Source organism: Cheilinus undulatus, linkage group 2 (genome assembly GCF_018320785.1).
Source record: "Cheilinus undulatus linkage group 2, ASM1832078v1, whole genome shotgun sequence".
NCBI lineage: Eukaryota > Metazoa > Chordata > Actinopteri > Labriformes > Labridae > Cheilinus > Cheilinus undulatus.
Genome location: NC_054866.1, coordinates 13,571,957 through 13,588,777, shown reverse-complemented (window position 1 = coordinate 13,588,777; position 16,821 = coordinate 13,571,957). Strand labels below are relative to the sequence as shown.

Sequence of the window (16,821 nt, the reverse complement as noted above, 5' to 3'; positions counted from 1 at the left end):
AAGATCCCATATATAACAAAAACCCTAACTAAAAGAAAGTGGAAGTGGTCAGTTAATAGATAACTTTATTTTATTTATTTAACCTTTATTTAACCAGATAATTCCCATTGAGATCGAGATCTCTTTTACAAGGGTGACCTGGCCAAGAGGTCAGCAGCACACATCATAATAAAAAATACATTTATTTACTTTATTAACAGTCAAGTCTCCTGTGTACTGAATCTCTGCAATCTTCGCATCAGGTCTTCATCTTTATATTAAGAAATGCAAACCTCTCTCCATCAGAGATTGCTCATTGGTGTTGTGTTACATTCCAGTTAAAGAGAATGCCACCAACTTGGGAATTATTAGTGCTAAGAACCAGATAGAAAGATGTACTTTGAACTTGGGTCCCTTTAATGACAAGAATAGAAGGTGTCACAATCGTTGGTTTATAGAGATCTGAGTTTGAAAGGTAGCATATTGTTATCTGAAGTGGAAGGGATATTTATTAAGTTGATAAACCTTTTTGTAATTATACACAAACTGAATTTAATAGCTGAAACACATAAAACAAGTTGACAAAAGGCAACTAATGACTAGAAAAGCTGTGGAATGCTGAAAAAAATCACCTCTTTTGGAAAATTCAACAGGTGGCCAGGTAAATAGGTAACATGATTAGGTATGAGAGGGGCATCAGTTAATCAGTGTAAACATAAAACATCTTGTCTTTGTACTTTATTAAAGTGAAAAGAATTCCCCAATCATTGCATTCTCCAAACAATCGCAGATGCATGTTATGTGGACCAAATAGCAACATGAAGTATTAAGTTAGGCCCCTTATCTGAAAAAAGCTAAGAAGTTACTTGAATATTTTAAATTCGGCCCTCATATTCGTTTTTACAGAGTCAAATGTTAGCATTCAAACAGTATACCTATACAGTAACAAGGTAGCACAGAGCTACATCATGCTACGTCAAAATAGAAGAAGCCATTCTTATGGAGACAGCATCACACCAGTAGTGACAACAGACAGCCAACCCTTATGTCATTAGTGTTTTTGAGATGCTTACTTGAGTGTTTTAGTCAAGATCTCATTATCCGAGACCAAGACATGCATGTCCAAGACCTGTGTGCACCAAGACCAAGACTTCTGGGGAGTGAAGACTGAGTTGAAACTGAGACAAGACCATAAAAAAACAATTTTTAAAAAATCATAACAAGGTTGAACAGTAAAGCACACTCTCTTTAATTTTAGTTTGCTTTAAAATAAATTTGACTGCAAAAAACAAGGCGTCTGCAACTCTGTTTTCAAAGCAACACAATGCAAAAAACTCAACCCTTAAATTTGTTTGACTAACTGTCCAAAATAAATCCTTGTATGTATGAAAAAAGCCACTGACAAGTCTGGAATGATCTGAAAATTAGATGTGAGTCTAGATCTGTCTGGTGAATGAGGCCGTAAATAAGTGTTAAGAGGTATTTCTGGCTAGAAATAAGATGGACTGGTTTGTTAAGCCCTAAGGTTATGCAGGTGTCTGACACATAAGGCACTTGGATAGATTTAAAAAGAGGTATAAAAATCATTGATGTAACAGCAGCTGTTTTATGTCATATTACTACATTGATTCATCTAAAACAGTCCATTTGAAAATGACATCATTAGTCCAGCCTGAACATGGTCTTAAGACCAAGACAGTTCTCTAGCACTACAACACCAGTTTGTTTGACTTTATGGTCAAACTCAAATCTCTCTTTCCAATATTTCAGATTAACTGACCCTCAAAATATCACAAAATCCTTTCATACTGCATGATTTCCATTTTTGGGGCAGATGTTTTTGATCACTACTGACACAAAAATAACGTTTGGTGTAATAGGATAGGTTAAGTAAATGGAGAGTATTTTCACTTACAGCATCATGTAGTGTACATTTTCAAACATTTTTGATTAGTTAAATTCTTATTTATTTAAGTTTGACACTTGGAACTAAAAAACATGTCATGTAACCCACTCATACACTCATACACATGACTGAGGAGACTGCCATTTTCCACTGGAAACTAAAACGCAGACTCCTCAGCTTTAAGTGTTTGAGCCTCAGTGAGGTAGATGGCTTCTGTCACAGGTATAATCGTTTAGAACGAATCCTTACATTCATCAGATCGTTGTGTAAGCTCTGTAGCCTTTGTGTTGAAGTGGTTCCTGAAGTGAGCGGACATGATCACACGTACTGTGAGAAAGGCCGCTCCACAGAGCAAACAAGTGAGATTGCTGACAATCCTCTCTTTCGGGGTTTGTTACATGTTGCTGGCCCAGTGTTTTACGTTGCACTGGCATACTGAAACCACAAGGGTTTTTCTGGCCATGACTTTTGTCAACATGTGCACGTTTACGGCAAGATGCTACTCTAATGACTTTTGGCCCCTCATGTTTTCTTCGTATATGTAAAACCAAATTCTTTTTGTACAGAACCATGGGGCAGTGAGGGCACTTCACATGTGAAGCTGCCAGTACTGCAGTTTTTGCTGTCTTAGGTGCAGAAGTGACTTCATCCTCAGGTGAAGACGAATCAGTGTCAGGAGGCAGTGAGATTGTAACTTCAGGTGACGGACAAGGTGAGGGTTGACGTGTGTATGAATGATCATCTATCAGAGATGGCAGTTCCACAGTATTTGCTGTCTGTGCTGCAGTTATGACTGCTTCCTCAGGTGAAGAAGAATGGGACACAGGAGGTTCTAAAGTTGTACCTGCAGGTGGCAGACAAGCTGAAATACAGGTCCCCCTTGGAAAAGAGATCTCTGAGGGTGAGGGACTAGCTGTAATCCAGGTCTCCCTTGGTGATGGACGAGCTGAGGGTGGAAGTGTGTATGAATGATCAACCCTTGCTGATGGCGGTTCCACAGTCTGTGATGCAAAGATGACTGCTTCCTCAGGTGAAGAAGAACAGGACCCGGGAGGCTCTGAAGTTGTACCTGAATGTGACGGACAAGCTGAGGGTAGCGGTGTGTATGACTGTTCAAGACTCACTGATGGTGGACTACAATCCTCCAGGGCTGATAAGGGAGGGTGGGTCACTGACTTAGGTTCTTGTGGTGAGGATGGTTCACTTTTAAGAAAAGGTGGCACTGATGTGGATTGCACCATATCACACCTTTTTTGACATCCAGTCACATGAAATTTCATGTCCTCTTTGCGCTGCATTGTTTTAAAACAAAATGGACAGTGAAAATGACCTCTATCTCGACATGTCTGGTTGCATCTGCAGATTATTGTATCTGTAAAGGAAAAATAATTTCTTTAAAACATGATAGCATAACTGAAACAAAAAATTCCTTATATCATATAAAAATATATACTTTTTTCCTCAATTTAAACAGTCATAACTATCTAAATAGGTAAAACAACACAACAAATTGCTGAAAGTGAGGGTCCGCTGAATCCACAGGCCCAAAGAAACTCAATATAACATCAGAACACATATGACAAACTCATACACGCAAACACACAGATGTCATTCAACATTATTTTCACATGTCAAAGTAGATAATCTTAAACAGATACTTCTCGACACGTACTGTGAAAATGTACTCCATTTGTGGCGTGGTTTTCCAGGTGTCTCTTAATCACACTTGCCTTTGCTGTTCTGAATCTGGGACACAGAGGACATCCAAACTCAGAGGATGATGGGGTCGTGGGCCCCAGCCTGGTCCCTTTAATAATTATGGAGTGGTGCATCTGAAAATAAGAAGAAGTCAATCAACACTGATGTCTGGAAAACTTTACAGATCACTCACTAGGGAACATGGATTAGTGATGCAAACTGACAAACGTCTATGTGATTCAGGGCAAAATTTAATCAGATTATACAGTCCAAATAAAAGGTATTCACCCCTTGGATGCTTTACACCTTTACTGATTTTATAAATTAATTGTGATCAATATAATTTTGCTTTGTGACAAAAGACAAAAAAAGTACCTCCAAGTTAAAATAGATTTTTATAAAGTAATGCCAATTAAATAAAAATATGTAATCTAAAATAAGTGACTAGATAAATATTTACACCCTTCACGTCAGTATTTAGTTAGTAGATGCAGCTTTGGCTGCAACCACAGCACTAAGTCTGTGTCTCAGTCAGGTTTGCACATCTAGACACTGCAATTTTAGTCCATCCTTCTTTGCAAAACTGCTCAAGCTCCATGAGATTGCACAGGGATCAGGTATCAACAGTCTGTTTCAAGTCTAGCCAACAATTCTCTTATGGACTGAGCTCTGAGCTTTGGCTTGGCTACTTCTGAGCATTCACCTTGTTGTCTTTAAACCATCTCTGGGTAACTTTCGCTTTATGCTTCAGGTCATTGTCTTGCTTGAAAATAAATATTCTCCCTAGCTGTTGCAGCTCTTGCAGACTGAATAAGATTGTCCACCGGGATTTTCCTGCATTCCATTTATTCTCTACTTTTCCAAGCCTTCTAGGGCTTGCTGCTGAGAAGCATCCCCACAGCATGATGCTGCTACTGCCGTATTTCACAGAGGGATGTTGTGTTTGTGGCGATATACATTGTCTGATGTCCACCAATCATAGCATCTCATATGATGACCAAAAGCACCATTTTGGTCTTGATATAACTTGGAACCTTGGAAATGTTTTTGGGTCCATCTCATACTTTCAATAACTTTTTCTCTAAGTTGCTTGGATTGTTCTTTTGTCTTCATGGAGCAATCATAGCAAGGAATAGGTACTAATTAAGCAGTGACTGGTCCTTCCAGACACAGGTGCCTTTATACTACAATCACTTGAGAAACTTTTAATTGCACTCAGGTGATCCCTATTTCACTAATTATGAGACAATTTGCACCAATTGGCTGGAACTCCCATATTTTTAATTTACATAAATTTATAGACATTTTTTCACTTTGATACTAAATATGCTTTTTGTGTTGTTGTTGTTTTGCTTTTTTGTCAAAAAGCCAAATTGTGTTGACCATGCTTGATTTATTAAAATCAATAAAAGGGTAAAACATCCAAGGGTGTGAATACTTTTTTATAGGCACTGTATTTTTGTCTCTTACCTCTGACCTTGATCATATTTTTCTGAAATAAGGATCTATTGAAGAAGAAGGCACTACAGCTCTCAATACATCCTTATCAAGTATGACTTTGTGTACATTTTTATCTGAACCGGGTAATGTTGGCTCATTGAAGTCAGTGTATGCAAAGATGTTTACAGTGATAACACCCCAAAAATCAAAAGACAGAGAATCCAGATAAACGGTTAAATAGCACCCACTTGAAAGAAATGTTTTATCTCAGATGCTCTCAAAATTCGACTTGGTCAAAATAAGGACTAGATATTTGTATTTTTAGTTTTGTTTGATCTTTTGGTATCTTACAAAGGACAAAGAGGTTGAATTTTTGTGCAGTAATATTTTAATACAGGTAAATTCTATATCCACAAAAGTAGATTTTACCAAGTCACACCAAGTTTTGATGCATTTAAAAATGCCATGTTTATTTCTGTCTTCGAAAAAGACAGAAACAGAAGGGCCCTGACTCTACGAAATTGTTGGTTTATAAATCAGCTGCACCCCTTGCGATCTATGTTTATTTTTATTTTTCTAATCTGATTGCTAGCTATACTTTCATGTATTGTGTGACTATAAGGTATAGGTATTTATTCAAAATTGTGCTTATTTAGTGTTTTTAATGCCATTCATTATTTTAAAACATGTTTGTTTGTGTTTTTATTAAACATGCTTTTTTTGGAGATACGTAATATGTTCAACTGTCAAATTGCCTGTTTGTTCATTAATATGCTAAATAAAGAAAATAAAAATAAAAGCAGAATCAACTTTAACGGGACCTAACGTGAGCTGGTTTGTTGCAATACGCTTATGTACGTTCTTAAACGTTAGTTTAACGATAACATTAGCTCGCGTGCAGCTATTTCACATTACCTGACGGTAAAACTACAGTTATAAGAATAAGGTAAGGTCACGCTTACTTTAATTTTTTGTCACCACGGAAGTCCAACAAATCGTCTGCAGCCAGATGCTTTTGAAATAAATATACGAAGAAAACCAACTTCCGCTAAAGAGGTCACGTGTCTTCCGGTAAGTATTTTTTTTTTCTATGGTTAAAGATAAAAATACAACAAACAGGGTGGTTATCAGTTGTATGGAAATACAGAGCGTGTACTGGGTAGAAATAAAAAAACAATGGAGTCAAGAAATTAACAAAAAACATAAATCCTAATAAAATTACATACAAAGAAAATTAAGGAATTAATATAGTTAAATACGGCTGAATAAAACATAAATAAATTAATACATAAAATACAAATGGTGGCCTTCCATATGTTATGATGACTTGGTGGGAAACAATTTAAGGGATGATAAATTCATGGTGATGTAGCTCATACATCATCAGTCAATTTGTAGTATAGATTGCAGGGATTTACAGTTCAGTTTGAATTCATTTTCAAATGGGGGGCGGGGCAAACATTAAGCTTTTGTGTATCATTTAGGCATTATCAGGGTCCCGGTTGTGTGTAATTGGCTGATAAGAGCTGTTTTTCGGACCGACAGGACTGACAAGAAACAAAATTCTTATATTTCTTGATTTTTGTGAGCTATGGCGCTCGATGTCGTCCGATCTCTGCAGCAAAGCAGGTCAGGTCAGGTTAGTAAATTGATGGAAGACTGCCTGTGATTACAGGTGCTATAAAATGTTTTTTTTTCCTCCCCAACTTCTCTTTATGAGCAGCAGAGGGTGCTGCTGCTTCACTGAACATCAGTGTGGGTGTTTTCTCATGGCTTTTTGAAAACTTTGATAAAACCTTTTTTTCGAGTTGACCACCTCTAATCAGCTTATTTGATACGTAAAAATCATAAATTAACCTTTTGTGTTTTTTCTTGTACCGACCACTTATTGACCCCTTATCTTTATAACTGCCACTCATTGACTGGTTTCTTTACCATCAACTTCTTGTTTACCCCTTGTTGACCACCATTTCAATCCTTTTTGACACCTCATTAACCACTTACTTACTGCTTAACTACCACTTTTTATCTCTAATTAACCACTTACTGACCATTTTTTAGTCACTTGTTTACCACAAGTTCACCCCTTACAGATGACGGTTTCACTCCTTTTAAATACCATATTAACCACTTTCAGCCCTATATTCACCCCCTTTTCTCCCATGTTTATGCTGCTTATTTACCACTAGTTAACCCCTTGCTGAATGACCACCAATCGACCATTTGTTTTCATCAAGCACACGCCTTTATGCAAGGGGCTCCTAATATTTCCAGGCCATGATCTCTCAAACAAAAGTACCAGAGATTGGAAACCCAAATGTCCCTGAAGGTGAGTAAGGCATACATGTTACATGAAGTTGTGCACACTCACTAATAGGCCTTTTCTCAACACATGCACAATACAAAGAACACAACCTAACAAACTACATAACATAAGCTCCATGTAAAGACTTAATTCTGAGTGCAAAGACTTCATTGAATGACCTGTAGTGATGTCTGCTTTTTTCTGCACAATGTAATTTAGACATTTCAGAGCAAAAATTCTGCATATTGAACATTTAAATCCAGATTATTTTATTTAATCAACAAAGAACAAAACACAATGATGCAAGCACAGCTTTTCAACTGTTCTTAACTGAGAAGTGCATCATCAAGGGCTACCAGACAAAGTTTATAAGATTACTGTACTGATATAATAAATACCTGCACTGGAGTATATTCAGTAGTTTTCAATAAAGCATTTGCCTTGTGGCCTTGAATCGTTATGGTATTAATCAAATAACTCCAAGCACAGGACGGTACAGGAATTAGAAATGACAGAGCAATAGTTGCACAATCAGAATCTAGTCAATTATTTAAAGAGTAACATCCTGGCTTTTTTTTTGCCATGATGAAAATTACAATTACTGATCCCACAAACTGGAGTGTACAAAATACAATTAAGAACAAAAGCTGTGAGACTGTTACAAAGGAGGATCACAGTATCCAAAAGGTTCTTTCAGAGACAACCCACACCTTTTCCCTAAAGTATTAAAATGTACAAGGACCAAATAGGCATACGCAAGAACAGTGCAAAACCAATCACAAACTTTCATTCCTGTCTCTTAAAAAACACTAAAAGCTGGAATAGCTGTATTCAAATGTACTCTATAAATACACACAACAATGAGCTCTTATTAAGAGCAGATTTTATTAGAATGTAAGTGTGCTGTTCCTGATTACGCCTATCGAGTTGTTATTGGTCCAGTGTCCACTGATGAAGAGGAGTCTGAGCTTGCTGAGTGAAGTCAAATCCTCCTAATCAAAGAAGAAAAAAGAAATAAAGTGTTAAAATAAAAGAGACAATTCATTTTGTTACATTTGAAGAATGTAAAAATCAATGGATTGATACTCACTGAAGTCAGCAGTCAGCTGACATCATTTATCCTCAGAACACATGCCTCTGACTTCACCTTTCCCCCTCATCTATGACAGAGAAGTACATATTATTTATAAAAGAACAAAGTTTATATTCTTTCTATTAGACACAACCATACAGACACAACATCATGCTTTTTTCTTTAGCAGGAGCTGGGGTTTTAATTAAGGTAGAGGGGGTTATGAACAGTTCCAGATACATATCAATTTGGAACAAAACCTTCTGGTATCTAAACTGAAAAAGAATGGGAATTTCACTTTTAACATGACACCAATCCAACATACTAGTGCATCTCAAAAAATTACAATATCATAAAAAAGTTCAATATTTTTTGTCACTTGTTTCTGAAAGTGAAACTCATAGATTATATAAACTTATTACACATCAAGTGAAGTATTTATAGCCTTTATTTCTTGAAATGTTGATGATTATGGCTTACAGATAAGAAAACCCAAAATTCAGTGTCTCAAAAAATTAGAATATTCCACAAGATTAATTTAAAAAAAAAAGGCTATTTTCAACAGAAATGTCAGGCTTCTGAAAAGTATGTTCATTTCTCTGCCTTCAATACTTTTCAGAAGCCTGACATTTCTGTTGAAAATATCCTTTTTTTAATTGATCTTATGTAATATTCTAATTTTTTGAGACACTGAATTTTGGGTTTTCTTATCTGTAAGCCATAATCATCAACATTTCAAGAAATAAAGGCTTGAAATACTTCACTCTGTGTGTAATGAGTCTATATAATATATGGGTTTCACTTTCAGAAACAAGTTCCAAAAACTATTGAACTTTTTCATGAGATTCTAATTTTTGGAGATGCACTAGTATGCATATGTTTAAATATTCAAAAGAATAACTTCACCAGAAGAAAATAAGCTGCTGAAAAACCATGGGTGACCCGAAGTGGTCTGTGCACAGGAAATGTTGTCACAATCTGACAGATTTTTTAGTGCTTATGTGAGGAATATTGGGCAAATTTTACCAAGTCAAGTAAGGTTACACTGACGGACTCGTATCCAAAAAAACTGAACGCTGTTGTGCAATCAAGAGTTGTGTCAGTTAAGTGCTAGTCAAGGGTTGTGCTAATTTATGCAAAAATATATATCTAAATTTCTCTTTAAAGATTTTGGTTCGTCTCCTTACGGGTTAGATTTTAGATGGAAAAAGTTCTGAAACTGTCTTGGTCCCAATTTTACTCATCAGATGCTGATGTAAGACAACAAAAAAAGCTTTCACAGTAGTGAAAGTGCTCCACCCTGTGGTGATGCAGTGAACTGTTGCCACTCACCTCATCCAGCTCCTTCTGTGTCTCGTCTTCCATGCGTCGAATGTCCTCCATCGTCAGCCCGTACCATTTGTCCATCCAGCAGAACAGCTGTCTGTGGAAGTTGGTGAACACGCGTTTCTCCATCTGAACACACAGATTAGGTGTAACAGAAAAACAGACAGACAACACAACAGTCAAAGACAGGGAGAGGAAAGATTAGGCAGCAGTTATGTAGAGAAATATAAAATCAATCATAATGTATATCCAACTATACAGCGCATTCAGAAAGCATTCAGACCCCCATTCACTTTTTTGATGTTGCAGCCTGGTGCTACAGTAAGAAACATTTTTATTCTTATCAATCTACACTCAGTACCCAATAATGACAAACTGTAAAAAATAATTTCAGACATTTTGCCAATTTTATTAAAATAAAAACTGAATATCACATTGGCACAAGTATTCAGAATTTGTGCTGTAACACTTAAATCTAGCTCAGGTTCCTCCCATTTCTCTTGATCTTTCCCGAGATGTTTCTACACCTTGATTGGAGACCACCTGCGGTGAATTAAATTGATTGGACATGATTAGGAAAGATAAACACCTCTCTATAGAAGGCCAAAGGCCATGAGGCTAAATGAACTCCCTGCAGAGCTCAGACACAGCATAAGGCACAGATCTGGGGAAGACTACAAAGACATTTTTGCTGCACTGAAGTTTCCACAGAGCACAGTGATTGACCCTCTGGAACTTTGTCCCATATCCTCATAGGATCTCTGGAGTTCAGTCAGAGTGATTATCAGGTTCTTGGTCAACTCTCTTACCAAGGTCCTTCTCCCCTGATTGCTCAGTCTGGATGGGCGACCAGTTCTTGGGAGAGTCCTGGTCATGCCAAACTTCTTCCATTTGAGAATCATGGAGACCACTGTGCTGTTTGAAAACCTTCAGTGCAGTAGATATGCATTGTCAGCTGTCCATAGAGAGGTGTGTGCCTTTCCAAATCATGCCCAATCAATTCAATTTATCACAGGTGGACTCAAAACACCACAAACATCTCAGCAAAGATCAAGAGGAATTGGAGCTAAATTTCAAGAGTTTTTGCACTTTGGTCTACTTACATCAATGTAATATCTCAGTTTTTATATTTCAAATATATTTGCAAAGAAATCAAAAAGGTTCTTTTTCACTTTGTCATGATGGGGTACCGAGTGTACATGAGTTAACATAAAATGTTTTTTTTACTTTACTACTTTTACTTTACTTCAAGTTGCACTCAGATTTATTTTTGATTTTAGTTCTCAAAACCCACTCCCTGTGTTTGGACCTGTTCTCCTTCTACTGAGTATCTCTGCCTGCTCTAAGATAATAATGTTTCGAGGGAGGGGGAGGTCCAACTAGAAGTTCTGGGAATTGTTTGGTCCAGGTCTTCTCTTTAAGGGACTACAGGGACCCTGTGGCCTACTGTTGTCTGTGTTTCCACCAGGTTCTAAAATTCTGGGGATATTGTGCAAATCAGGCATCCTGCCTCAGTCAGGCTTCAGGGAGGCAAAGTAAATCAAGATGATGATGTGATATCTGACCATTTACTATTATAGATTTAGATACCAATTAATGATATTCAACAGTCAACAGTTCTCTTACTCCCTTTCTCAGCTTCACGCATGCTTATGAAAAGTGCAAACACTACAGCATGTTGCAAGATTGCTACCTGTAGTTACTCTCCCTGTATGCAGTACACTGGAAGGCCTCACAGCCTGCTTTTTGGAGGAGAATCCAAAACCTCAAGACAATAACCTATACTACACAGCCTAGCTAGCTATGTTAACGTTAGTGTCTATGATGTTTTTTTGTTTTGTTTTTTTTAGTTTTATTTTTGGGCCTTTTCATGCCTTTATTGGAAAGAGGAAGACAGTGGATAGACTCAGAAACAGGGAAGAGAGTGGGGAGAGACATGCGGTAAATGGCCACAGGCCGGATTCGATCCCGGGCTGCCCGCTCGACCATCTGCACGCCAGTCTATGATGTTATTTAATAACTCATCAGACTTACAGCATTATCAGATTACAAAAAGCTAAAATAATTATTGTGATCATGTTCTCTATAAGCTACAGCAATTTGTAATTTCTTAAGAGAGCTGTGTACCTTGTCAATAAAATTTTCCACTCTATTACCGATCAGTTTCCAACAAAATTGAATGGTGACGAGCTTGTAGGCACACATGTGTGGACAGCTGCTGTCTTCAGCGAGTTCTTTCTGCAAACCAAAAGGGGAAGAGATCAATTACAAATCCAATTTCTGCAGGTTTTTGATTGGTTGATGTGCCATTTTTATGTAACTCAGAAAAGCCTCTGTGAGATGTTCCTGAGGTAGAATACCTTCCAGTTTGGTCCCAGAGGCCCCCTTCCAGTCTTCACTGACTTGAATTTGGCTGGATCCTGATCTTCTTTGTAATCCTAAGGAATGGATGAAAAAAGCTTTCTGAATCATATGAAGTGGCATAATGAGCAACATGTTCATTGCTACGCTGCATATGTGGCAGCTACACAACTTTGGCTTCACTTGTCAACAATATCTGAACCATCAGCACAGGGGTGCCCATAAAGTGGGCCCGATGCAGTGAGAGCAAAATTTAATTCAGCAATGAGTAGGGCTCATTCAGCTGTCGTAAAGCTCGGACAGGGCTGCAGCAAACTTCATCAAATCAAATTTAAGACTTCAAGAAAAAGTTAAACCACTTAAACTGCATAACACTGGTCCTTTTCATGTGAGGCTTGTCAAATTTGGCACATTAGACTGAATTTTTAAAATGGCATGTTGGAAAAAAATTAAAACATAGAAAATAATATTACACAAAATATTAAGTATAAGCCCATGCAAGATTGTCAAACAATTGATGAAACTGATGAGGAGCAAAATGTCAAAACAGAAAGCAATGATCTGCAAATCTCATAAACCTATCATTTATTCACAACAGATCATTAACATCACATCAAATGTTTAAACTGAGACAGTTTAACATTTCATGAAAAATATTAGCTCATTTTAAATTTGAAGGCAGCAATGAATCTCAAAAAAGAAGGGACTATGTTTACCATTGTTTAGCATCCCCTCCTTTGTCAACAACAGTCTGTAAACATCTGGGAGGAGACAAGTTGCTGGAGTTTTGGGTGAGGAATGTTGTCCCATTATTGTCTGATGTAGGATTCTAGCTGCTCTATTTTCGCTGGATTTTTCGTTTTAGGATGCACCAAATGTTTTCTGGTGGTGAAAGGTCTACACTGCAGGAAGGCCACTTCAGTATCTGGACACATCTATTGCGAAATCATGCTTTTGTGATGGTTGTGGTATGTGGATAAGCACTGTCTTGCTGAAATATGCAAGGCCTCCTTTGAAAGGGACATTGTCTGGATGGGAGCATACGTTACTTTAGAACCTCTATGTGCTTTTCAGCATTGATAGTGCTTTTCCAGATGTGTAAGCTGCCCATGCCATAGGTACTAATGCAACCCTATAACGTCAGAGATGCAGACTTTTGAATTGTGTGCTGATAACAAGCTGGATGATCCCTCTCCGCTTTGGTCTGCAAGACACGGTGGCCACGGTTTCCAAAATGAATTTGTAATTCTGTTGTCAGATTTTGTAATAAATCTGACAACAGAACAGTTTTCCTCATTTTGCCACAGTCTATCTAAATTAGCTTTGGCCAAGAGATGACAGTGTTGTTTCTGAATTGTGCTTCTTCTTTGCATGAAACAGCTTTAAGTTGCATTTGTGGATGGCAAAGCAAACTGTGTTGACGGACAATGACTTCTGGAAGCGTTCCTGAGCCCATGCAGTGATTTCCAGTACATAATCATGCCTGCTTTAAATGCAGTGCAGCCTAAGAGCCTGAAGATCACAAGCATTCAATATTGGCCTTAACCCCTCGCAAAAAGAGATCTCCCCAGAGTCTCTGAAACTTTTGACAAAATTATAAATAGTAGATGGTGGGATATTCAAAGATATTCAGTCTTTTGATTTTAATGTCGAGGAGCCTTTTTTTCCCACAATTTTTTGATGCAGTTTTTCGAAGATTGGTGAACCTCTGCCAATCCTTTAAATCCAGTCATCTTAACTGTTGTCAATGAACCTGATTAGGTGAGCAAAGACTCCTCCAGCTGTTTTTTATTAGTACCACTTACTTTTCCAGCCTTTTATTGCCCTATCTCTTCTTTTTGAGATGTGTTGCTGCCATCAGCTTCAAAATGATAATATTTCTGAAATCTTTTAATGAAAGGGTAAAAATTCTCTTAACATCCAACATTTTGTTTGTATTCCATTGTGATTAAAATATGGGTTAATAAGATTTGTAAATCACTGCATTCTGTTTTGATATACACTTTACAAAGCACCCGAACTCTTTTGGATTCAAGTTGTACATATTAGGCCTGTAGCCCACCAAGTTGAAGGTGTTTTTTCCTCAAAAAGTGGACCTTTTACCATTTTTTAAAATATATTTTAAACCTGGAGTTGCAGCACACATTATGTCCCACGTGCAAGTTGTTAACAAAATAGTAAACAGAGCAAAATCACAAAAGTGGTTCTTTAAACAAGAGTAGATTGTCTGCTTGGTTTATTTTAATGCTGGGCATAGATTAGTTTTTTTAATCTAGATTAATCTCACTGCAATTCTTTGATTTTGTTAGAATTATTTGCTTTTGTAATTTAAAAAGGATTACATTTTGAAGTGGCAGGTGGGTAATTGCTAATGACTGTGATAAAATTCGTTTTATACTGAAATTAGACCAAAACATTTGCTTACATTTAAGTTTTTTAGGCTATGAGAATTATTTTCTTTGAGTTTGATTTTCAATCCTTGTACAAATTAACCACTGATTATCTGTCACATGTTAGTGGATCCATGTCCTATCTTGACATTATATGCTGAATGCAACAATTTAAAGCAGTTTTGAAATATCAGTATCTCGAAAACATAAATGAGCCTTTACCTTTGGACTGATAGCTTGTCTATCAGCAATGTCGATGTTTACTACTTCCACTCCTTTCCATACCTCTGGGTCCAGTTTGTGTACCTGTAGCACAGGAAAATCAAACCTTCAGGAAAGTGACAAGTTAAAGGGAAGGGGCACATTCAGACTTTGTGTTTTTAATTCATTTAGTCATTCCCATAAAACACAGGAAAGCATCATTAAGTTGAGTCTTAGCGCCAACATAAGGCAATGCTAAAGTGTCACAAATGTCACGTCATGATACAAGCCACTTCACTACAACAACACAACACTTAAAACTGTGAGATCTACAGTCTTCAGCTACGTTATCTAGGAAGCTTACTTAGCTACTGTAGCTTGGTTAGCTTCAGCCTTAGCTGCATTAGCTGCACTGGAGTCTTTCATGTAACACTGTTTAGCCAGCTTACTAAACTTTTTGTAATAAGGTCCCACAAGTCAGATTTTTGGCTTTTAACTTTTGGTATCCTAACCTTCACCTTGTCTCTTATCCTAACCCTAACCAAGAGTTTGATCCCATTTCATGTTTAAAGTTCAAGTGCATATTTTCATTCTGACAGAAGCGGTGTCTCGCAGTAATGGTCTGCAGATCTGAGAGCTGGGGTCTGCAGCCAGACTGTCTTGTAAATTGTAGGCATGAACCCAACACAAAAGTACTTTTAAAAGCATGCAAAAACTGGTCACACTGGTTATAATAATCATGTTAGTTAAGGTATCAGAGGAGAGTGGGCAAAAAGTAACTGATAATTTGCATCCCTGTTCAGTATAATTCAAGCAACTGAAGTGTAGTTCAAAAAAGTTGATATTTTGGGGTAAAATGAGAACTAACACTTCTTACGTATGACATATAGTTCTGGTAAAGAAATGCTGAAAACTACAATTAAAAAAAACACTTTTATTGACGTGCTTCTCACAGTAGAACTACGATGCAAACACATAACTATCTTTCTGAATCTGACTCCTGCAAAACAAACTAAAAAACAGACATAAAACAGTTTATCAAAGCACAATGTTAAACATTGATCATAAAGGTACAGAGTTCATATTTTGCTAAAATAAACTTATTTGGTCAGCAATTGTCTTATAGCCTGTAGCTGCATCAACAAAACCTTATATGTATAATAATGTAACTTTAATTGTAATTCATTTCCATTAAGAGAGTAGCTGGTAAAGTACAAAATATCCAAACTGTCTGAAAATGCATGACTTACATTATCCTGATCCCCCATATCAGGCTTGTGCCATGTCTCGATCTTAATCTCGAAATTTTCTTTCATGTACTCGTTCTGTGAGTAAAGGAGAGACATGTTAGGGTCAATCAACACACAAAAACACAACAGCACACAACCTAGAGAAGTCAGGCTTGTCACTGTCTCTAACAAGGTTAACATATCTTTTGTGTTCTGACTTTTTATGTATGGCTTAATCAACAAATTTGTTTGACATAGAAAACATGCTGTAAACAGTGAGTAAATGCTGTTTGTTGAAAAGCTCCTTGTAAATGCTCCTTGTACTGTAGTTGAAACATACGTATCGTAGGGTATGGTACATAGGGTCTATATTGGGAATAAAATGGTTAAACTTAAGATCTTAAAAAGGAAATGATTTTATTTCAAGAAATGATTACCGTGAACTTGCATCATTAGGTTTGAAATAAAGTTGTTCCAATACCAATACCAGCATTGGAAATATGTCTTATGTGGGTACTGGTGTTGGCAAGTACAAGTGTTTATACACCCATCTGATACCATTTTGTTTAACGGAAGTTACGAAGGTAACTATGGTTCTGTGAATTCCTGGATGACTGCCAGTGGCAGTAAACAAAGTGGATGTGTCTCCTCGCACTCCGTGCAGGTCGAGATCTAATGTAAACAAAGTCACGTGAGTGACATGTGGGCTGACCACACCTGCTATAAATAGCACGTGACAGCCTACTTTCGGCCTCTCAGAATCTTCTCGCATTGAAAAGTTCCGAGTGACCGGAATGACTGGCAGTCATCCAGGAATTCACAGAACCATAGTTACCTTTGTAACTTCCGTTCGGTTTCATTCCTTCCTGACTGCCAGTGGCAGTAAACAAAGTGGATGATTTATGCCAGCAGTG

At 37.2% G+C, this 16,821-nt stretch overlaps 2 protein-coding genes across 2 annotated transcripts in view; both read right to left on the bottom strand.

Annotated features, from left to right (window-relative positions):
- Positions 1-288: 288 nt before the first annotated feature.
- LOC121523908 lies at positions 289-6,062 on the bottom strand. The gene is made up of 3 exons (XM_041808978.1): positions 5,986-6,062; positions 3,558-3,717; positions 289-3,257 (listed from the first exon to the last, which is right to left on the bottom strand). Exons 2-3 carry the CDS (start codon positions 3,715-3,717, stop codon positions 2,140-2,142), a joined length of 1,278 nt encoding a protein of 425 aa, XP_041664912.1. The 5' UTR covers positions 5,986-6,062; the 3' UTR covers positions 289-2,139.
- A 1,511-nt stretch (positions 6,063-7,573) lies between these two features.
- The window catches only part of LOC121526192 (phosphatidylinositol transfer protein alpha isoform-like), a 36,449-nt gene continuing 27,201 nt past the window's right edge, over positions 7,574-16,821 (bottom strand). Inside the window, exons 6-12 of the mRNA XM_041812636.1 lie at positions 15,929-16,003; positions 14,700-14,783; positions 12,087-12,164; positions 11,854-11,964; positions 9,733-9,855; positions 8,419-8,488; positions 7,574-8,320 (exon numbers count right to left, since the gene is read on the bottom strand). Coding sequence (XP_041668570.1) covers positions 8,441-8,488; positions 9,733-9,855; positions 11,854-11,964; positions 12,087-12,164; positions 14,700-14,783; positions 15,929-16,003 — 519 coding nt within the window. The 3' untranslated portion in view covers positions 7,574-8,320; positions 8,419-8,440. The remainder of the gene's footprint in view (positions 8,321-8,418; positions 8,489-9,732; positions 9,856-11,853; positions 11,965-12,086; positions 12,165-14,699; positions 14,784-15,928; positions 16,004-16,821) is intronic.

Excerpts from the sequence above, each read along its gene's own strand:
- LOC121523908 (XM_041808978.1), bottom strand. The coding sequence starts at position 3,717 with ATGCACCACTCCATAATTATTAAAGGGACCAGGCTGGGGCCCACGACC. Across the intron at positions 3,258-3,557 it reads AAATGGAGTACATTTTCACA|ATACAATAATCTGCAGATGC; the intron begins GTACGTGTCGAG and ends TTTCCTTTACAG.